At 40.2% G+C, this 8,092-nt stretch overlaps 1 protein-coding gene and 2 long non-coding RNA genes across 3 annotated transcripts; 1 reads left to right on the forward strand and 2 right to left on the reverse strand.

Annotated features, from left to right (window-relative positions):
- The first annotated feature begins 331 nt into the window (after window positions 1-331).
- Window positions 332-1,055, forward strand: LOC107563400 (uncharacterized). Its single transcript, XM_016248268.1, has 2 exons — window positions 332-791; window positions 889-1,055. Exons 1-2 carry the CDS (start codon window positions 332-334, stop codon window positions 1,053-1,055), a joined length of 627 nt encoding a protein of 208 aa, XP_016103754.1.
- A 2,535-nt stretch (window positions 1,056-3,590) lies between these two features.
- On the reverse strand, window positions 3,591-4,290 carry LOC107563396 (uncharacterized). Its single transcript, XR_001606095.1, has 3 exons — window positions 4,109-4,290; window positions 3,888-3,981; window positions 3,591-3,765 (listed from the first exon to the last, which is right to left on the reverse strand). It is a non-coding gene; the product is annotated as an uncharacterized lncRNA (long non-coding RNA).
- Window positions 4,291-5,529: 1,239 nt separating this feature from the next.
- LOC107563404 (uncharacterized) lies at window positions 5,530-6,466 on the reverse strand. Its single transcript, XR_001606096.1, has 3 exons — window positions 6,319-6,466; window positions 5,816-5,894; window positions 5,530-5,600 (listed from the first exon to the last, which is right to left on the reverse strand). It is a non-coding gene; the product is annotated as an uncharacterized lncRNA (long non-coding RNA).
- Between the last annotated feature and the right edge of the window lie 1,626 nt (window positions 6,467-8,092).

Below are 8,092 nucleotides of genomic sequence, written 5' to 3' on the forward strand. Positions count from 1 at the left end.
CAGGCCTGATTGCAACACACAGCTGTACAGTACATTCAAAGCAATATGGGCATGGAGATGAGGAAACATCCAGATATTTTGGCACAATTTTTTTAATCTGTAAAGTGTTGGTAAAGCAACGAATAAGTAGTGCACATTGCAATGCTTTCATGTGTGGAAAGCTGTAAGTCATTTTTTATGGTTTGTGCCCCGCTCTCCCTTAGCTCACTTTTAAGTGCCCGTTCTTCAACCCTAAATGTGGTCAATGATCTACACACACGCACACAGAGTTTCCACGAGATATTTCCAATTATAACTTTCTGTTGTGTCTACCCATCAGGACAATAAAAAGATGAGCAGCTCTGAAGGAGATGACCTGGACCTGTCTTTTGAGGAGGTGTTAGTCGGTCGAGTCAATTCTCTCGAGAGATTTGCTATTGAGCCGCTTTCTGATGTGATGGAAACACACAGAGACCTCCAAGAAACCGTAAACAACAAGGTGATCGGTGACATGGCTGCAGTTAAGGCTGACCTTGTTTTTTTTAAGTCATACATAGCAGACCAAGACCAAGAGATTGAGGAGTTGAGGAAGCAGCTGGAAGAAAAGGGCAGCAGTGCTCCTGCCCACTCCGGAGGCCAGAAGAGACCAGCTTCCTCACCAGATTGGACTCCTGAACGGAAGCAGAGATGGTCTGAAGAGCTGGACAAGATCCTGGAGCCATTCTGGCAAGAAAGATCCGATGCCCGTGAGAAGCTGACTGAAAGGCAGCAGGCCTTCTTCAGCTACATGATGGACCAGCTGAAAATCAAAGGTGAGCGCGCTTTAAGCCTCTTAACTGTTTGACAGGTTCTCTCAATAGAAGTCAAGTCACGTGAGAACTAAAAATAACCTCCTGATATTTTGGTCAGATCGGAGAAACCTGGAGATGAACGCGGCGACGGTGCTCAACGAAGGAGTTTCCAGGGGCATCTGGGAGGAGGACTGGACTCCTGCGGGAATAAACGCAACATTCACGCAATACCTTGTAGAAAAAATAAGAAATCACGTGAAAAAAACTCATCAGGAGGACCAGTGAAAAGGCAAGACTGAATTAAAAAAAGGAATAATTTTGATCGTTTTGTTTACGTTATATTTGACTTTTGTATATAATCTAAAGATATAACGCACACACACACTCTATATATTTATTTATTCTTGATATCTACAATTTTTTAATATGTATATTTATATGGAAAATTGTAAACAACCATCAGAACAGCAAAACTACAATAAATACACACAATATATATATAGTAAAAAAAATTAAAACAAAGGTGAGGTACTGGCTATATACTTTAAATCAAGAAGCCACATTACTAAAAGATACAAACAGGAACTATAAATAAAATAATATAAAGCATTTATAAAGTGATTGAAGTAAAACTGATGGTAAAAAAACAAACAAATCATTAACTATATGAACTAAAAAAAAAGTGTGACTATAAATGCAAAAAAAAAAAACAGGCCTCTTTTTCCTTAGATACTGCTTAGAATAACCTTTCCCATTTCATACATCGATTCCATTTCTGCTGAACGCTACCGGTTCCTGCTGGGCAAGTTGGTGTTGTTGTGGTTCCGCTGCTCGACCGGTGCAAGTTCAGAGGTGGGCCAGACACCAGGTACGCCTCCACCTGTTACCCCTGAACATATCTGCTGAATTGCCTCTGGTGAGGACCGACTCGAATCTGTTCACTTGTGATGACAGAGAAAAGAACACAAAAAGAACAAACGGTTACTTATCAGATAATAAATGGATAACCGTAAATTACGCTAATTAGAATTGAAGTTCAACTGATCGGAAAGACTCACCTCACCGTCAGTGTCTCAAGTTGTCCACCAGAGGGCAGAAGAGATTGTCTTCAATGTGAAGCTTACCCTGAACCGCTTTACAGTTTTCACCTAAAGTTCAACAAAGATGCAGATTATTAAATAGGCCTAACAGGCACCATGTCTGTCTGACTGTCTTTACGGATAGATAGGGAGCAGTTGAAAATGAAACTCAGTTGTGCTTTGCTGTGAGGGGGGGAAATCATCAGGTGCTCACAAGAAGAGCCCCCAGGTATCACTGTATATTATAGGATCACTCTGGACCGGACTAACTCCCATCCCCCTCTGTGAACCCGGACCTCATCACAGAGCTGTCAATCAAACCTGTTTTTTGCACTGCTGCTGCTCAGTTACAGAAAAGGACATAGTCGAACTTCTGCTGATCAAAGGTAATAGATAAATTGTTCGTTTTTCGTTTTTGCATGATATTACAAGTTATGCCTGTACATAAGCGTTCAGACCGTGTGCGTTCCCGAAATTCGGTCACTGATTGGATAAATAACTGTTAGGTTACATCAGTGTAGATGATTCAGCATTTAATCTTTGCGTCTTCAGCGGCTCCTGTCGTCGAGCTCTCTACAGCGTGTGCATAATTATTATGCAAGTCAATATTCTGAACGTATTTCTTTTCCCAAACATGTTTTAACAATTCCAAACCAAATCTTAACTAATTCTATGAAATCTGTACGTTATATAATTATTTAAATGTAGCCTAGGGGCTTAACGAGGGCTGGAAGGGGAAAAACACCTTATATTCATATGTGCATAAATTATTAAACGGGATTTATTTACTAAAATGTCAGAAATGGTTAAGTTCCCATGAGAAGGTTGCAGTACTATAGAAATTGCACAAGTGTAAGAGAAAAGATGCATTTAACTGCTAAAGACTTCAGACAGTTTCTGGTGGTTTTGCACTCATTTCTCCAGTGCCACCACTTTCCTGGAGGTGTCCAGTTTATTGAGACTTTGCTTAGGTAAACAATCCTGCAACATGAACTCCACTTAATAAGAATCACTAGTCATTAAATAGATAAAGAGTTGCGGTTTACATTTTATTTGTCATGTTATTATTTTTTTCAGATATAATTCTATTTGTACGTCGACAGTTTTACTACAAATACCATGGTTGAACTAGGGTTAGTGTAGCAAAACCATGTTTAATTTGTGGTTCCCATGCTTTAATGTTTGTACGCCCCCTTCCTTTGGCATGGCCTTTTCCCGAACCTGCAGACACCAGCTGGAGAGAAGAGATACCACTGTGGAGAGATGGCAGGGAGAGTCAAATGTATGTGCTTCTATATCTTTATTTTTCCACAATAAACTCATCCGAGCGCACGGTGTATAAAAGCGTGTTATGTTACTGAGAAATAATCAGGACGTTCTTCAGCTGTGTACAGGAACCCTTGCAGCGTGATCCACTGCTTGATTTGTCTTAAGCCCCAGATCAAAATTGACCATCATTTAAGAAATTCCTGCTTGCGGGATGCAGGAGGAAGTCCTGAGGGCCAAGGAGTCACAAGAGAAGTGGGCAAGAGAGGGGAGGGTTATGAATTTCTCACAGGTCAGGGAGGACCCGTCTTGTGAATCCTTGGCAGAGTACTTCCACTCAAAGGGATTCTTGATCCAAGAGGGGCATGACAGGTAGGGAAGTGTGTGAACGTAAAGTCAGTTAGGCATTGTAATTCATTTGTGATGGGTGTAATAGACTGTACAGGGGTGTGATAGTCATACCATAGGTCATGCACCCTTTGATTCCTCCAGCGCTGCAAGCCAGGAGTCCGAAATCCTTGCTCTCACAGAGGAGGACATGGCTGAGGTGTCCAACCACCTCAGCCAACATAAGGGGGTCCCTGCAAAGAGCAAGACGGACTTTCGGAGCTTCTGTCTTGCCACAATGATGTGGGTTCATCACCTTGGTCCTGCCAACATTAAAGAGTTCAAGGTGAGCTCACAGCTGACGCATTTTAGAGGTGTTAAAAACACAAATATAATATATTATATTATATATGCTCTTCTGAGGTTGAAGAATACACATCAGAACCTTATCGTTTCAGTTTGAATGTTTTCACAGGTCCAGGAGTGGAACGACAGAGTGCCGGAGGAAGACGGAGTCACTGTAACGCTGTCCAAAGGAGCTATCGAGTTAAGCAGAAAAGAAGAGCATGTAAGATGATCACACTACACTATCAGTTCATTAACAGTTTTGTGACAGTGAACAATTAAAATATGCGTAAATCTTTGCCGTAGTGGTTGGACTGCTACTTTGTTCATATCCGGCCAGAATATTTAAAGGCCCAAACTCCAGAGAGAGACGACAGGGACCGGTTCTTCCTCGGGGCTTCGGGTGTCCCTCTTAGCAACCCGACAGCCGATGTACAAAGGCTACGACAAAAGCAAGTATTGTAGTGTTTCATGCGGATACGGTTGGGTTTCACGACAGGCCATGACGGACATTATACCTTAATTTCTCTGTAAGTGCTTACAATGGTGCCAGTCACATTATGGTCTACTTTAAGTGAGGTGTGTTTGGTTAAAACTCACCTGAGGCCTGTTCCCCAGAGCAGTCCACTGGCAGGACCGGCCAAAAACCCCTGGCATCTCACGTCCAGTGTGTTATTGCCAAGGAGAATGCGTGGACCACCAATGTGCCCTCCGTGGACAGTGTTCTGCTGGCATGGGTTCCCTGCCAGGAGCCATCGGCTGCAGAGAATGATCCTGTGATCATTGCCTCCGTGGTCCAGAAGAAATGGAAAGGGCTGGCCATTAAGAGCTTTGAGGGGGAAAGGCAAAGGTGTGTCACAGTTTTGACTACCCCCTTTTTGAACACGATTGTAATCTTTTTTTTTTTTTTTTATTTTGTAAAGAGTGAAGCGGTTTGCTCAATAGCACGTTCATTTACCTTTGTGCAGGGGTCATTGCCACCATGGAGTTCAAGAGGAACCAGGTCATGTGTGACTACCACGGTGAAGTGGTCTCCAAGCAGGAAGGGGAGCGGAGGCTGGAGATCCTCACCGGGGAGCCGTCATACCTGTTTTTCTTTAAGGGCAAGGGTGGCAAGCCTCTCTGCATCGATGCCCAGAAGTTCCCCTGTGACTGCCACCCAGACTAGGAGACTTATGGGAGGAGGATGAACCATTCCCGCAGCAAAAACAATGTGCGGCCTCAGAGTTTCTCTAAAATTTCTGGATGGTCCCAGGGAATGCGTTCTCTTCTTTGCTCTGCGGGACATTGCCGTCAGCGAGGAGCTCCTGTGGAATTACGGGGTTCGCAGATCTTCATTCCAAGGAGAAGGGTCGGATCTTTCTTGGCTTGATGACTGACTTGGCGCAGAGCTGGGATCATGTAGCTCTTCTTGTCCACATCTCCTTGTCACACACATATATTTTCCCAATGTATAAATGTAAATACTGTATGAAAAATAAAATAAAAAGTAAGAGTGTTGCACTGCATACTGTATCCACTTTCGAAATAAAGTGGGTCATTCACTTTCAGTGTATCTCAGCGTGTGTGCGTCCTTACTTTACTGTTAAGTAATCAACTTCTGTTTAGTAATGTGTAAAAAAAAAAAAAAAAAAAAATATATATATATATATATATATGAAAAGAAATAAATTTTATAGAGCACTGAATACCATTATTTTACTGCAGTTTTGGCTAAAGACAACATCCATTTAGATCATTTGGCTGAAAATAATGCAGCATACACAGATTGAGCAGTCACTCTTTGATCTGGCCAGTCACGTGATCAACGCACCTAGAATGGGAGAGAGAACAGTTTGATAGTGAGATGAATTCTGTCTCCAGCACTATCAATAAAAACAAAAAACAAAGATAAAATATGGAAAAAAGGATAAGAATAAAAGGTTGATTACATTTTGGTAAAATCATTAATAAATTAGAATAAAATATAAATTTTTAATTGGCTTACAGAGTATTTTTGGCAAAGCCCAATACTTTCTGTAGACTTACCCTACAGTCAGTGTCTCATGTTGTCCACCAGAGGGCAGCAAAGACTTTGTCATGTGACGCACGAGCTCTCGTCTCTGACCTAATGTTAAAGACGCAGATTATAAACTTCCTGAGAGGAAAGAGAAGATGAAGCGTTAAAGTAGTCCATTCAATCCTTGTTACATCGCGTGGCTATTTCTACTTTTTTAAATGTCACTTTATTTAATATTGCAGTACTTTTTCTTAAGCATTTCCACTAATATTGTACTTAACATCAATAAAATCTGTCAACCTTAGAAACAGTCCTATAAAGCTATCAGGTGCTTAAAATATATGTTTTCCAGATTTAATTTACTTTTAAACGGGCTCAAAAACCTTGAGAAAAAACAAACAAACAAATAAATAAAATAAGAAAATTGGTTTGCCAGTTTTTGGAGTTTTAATGAAACAACTATCCACTGATAGCAAATTTAGTAGAAGCTTAGTTAACCTGAACCGAACATGAACCAGAACAATAAACTTACCAATCAGCAGTTACAGCTCGGTGAGAAACCTAAACCAAGAACTATGAAACACAAGGGCTCTGCAGACTAATGAATAACAAGACACACTTGTGACCAATCAAGACAACCCAAGCAACAGGGAGTCGCACGACAGCTGGGGGCTGTTTCATAAAAGCGGGGATTAAAGTCACAAAAACTGACTTGAAATAAGCTAACAGATCAATCGGGACTAACTACTCGGGTTTCATAAACGACCTTTTAAACTCACGCAATCTCACTAATTCGATCCAGGTTCAATGAGTCAGGATCATTTCTTCTTCTTCTTTTGGAGTTTTTTTGGCTGTTGGCAAACAAACGATAGGTGCATTCCCGCCACCTACTGGGCTGGAGTGTGGACCATTGATGGACTAGGATAATTTTATATTTTTATTGATGGACTTTTAATTTAAAAAAAAATTAAACCCTTCTAAATCCTGTTAAACAGATCTACTTTAAAAAAAAGAATGTAATTAAAGCATTATATATTTTATAATGATTCAAGCCATTATTCAACAAAGTTTTAAGTGTAATATTTTCTAACCCTATTTCTTTTAATTCTTCCAACAGAAATGCTCTTTCATTATCATAAGCAGAACAATGTAATAGTGCATGCTCTACTGTTTCTGGTAATCCACACAGACTACAGTTCCCAGACTCATGCTTATTCATTTTATATAGAGAAGAATTTAAAGCAGTATGGCCAATGCCAAGTCTGGTAATAATTGTATCTTCTCTTCTACTACCAAAATGAACTCTTTCAACCCCAACTTGATTTTGAATATGATAAAGATTCCAAACTTCTTGCCATCTAATTTTTATTGCTGTTCTAATTTTAGCCTTCTTTCCTTAGTGGTATAATAATTTCTATATGTGATAATTTCAGTGCCTGTTTTGCTAAATGATCCATAACCTCATTTCCATCCACTCCCACGTGTGCTGGAACCCACAGGAAACATATCTTAATTCCTATCTTATTCACTTTATACATACATAAAAGAATTTCATACAAAATGTCTTGTCTTGAACATCTTCCACTGATAAGTGGACTTGATAATGCAGAGAATGAATCTAAACATATCACCGCATTCATTGCCCGAGTATCCTCCATCCACCTGATAGCTAATAATATTGCTACCATCTCTGTAGCGTAAACTCCTACTTGATCAGAAACTCTTTTACTAATCTTGATTTGATAAGCTGGGACAAATACAGCAGTTGATGCTCGTCCTGTCTCGTGATCTTTGGAACCATCAGTGAAAATTGAGATTGCGGAGCTGTAATTCTGTTCTAGATACAGTTTAACCATGACATCTTTTGCTATTACTCTATTTTTGTCATTAATGCTTTCTTGCAAATGAAAGTCTACTAATGGTAAAGGGAATAACCAAGGTGAAATGGGTGACACTACTACTACAGGGCTCATTTCTACATTTATTATTCCACATGACTGGGCTTCTTCTTCTGCCAACTTTCCAAAACTTCTAAACTTGTCTGACTCATGTTCCCAACATTTTCCCAAAACTTTTTTAATTGGATGAGTTTCATCATGTCCCTTTACAGAAATCCAATAAGTCAACATCAACTTGACTCTTCTAATATCAAGTAGCAGCTATGTCAGGATCATTTGATGTGCACGCTTATTCTTAAGCAGCCCTTAATGTCGATCATGGATCAAATCGACCCACCATGGCAAACAGCGAATATTTGTGCCGTTCTAATGCATTTGAGACATTGTGTTTTCCTCAGTGCATAACTG

The sequence above is a fragment of the Sinocyclocheilus grahami genome, unplaced genomic scaffold, assembly GCF_001515645.1.
Source record: "Sinocyclocheilus grahami isolate Dianchi unplaced genomic scaffold, SAMN03320097.WGS_v1.1 scaffold872.1, whole genome shotgun sequence".
Classification (NCBI taxonomy): Eukaryota; Metazoa; Chordata; class Actinopteri; order Cypriniformes; family Cyprinidae; genus Sinocyclocheilus; species Sinocyclocheilus grahami.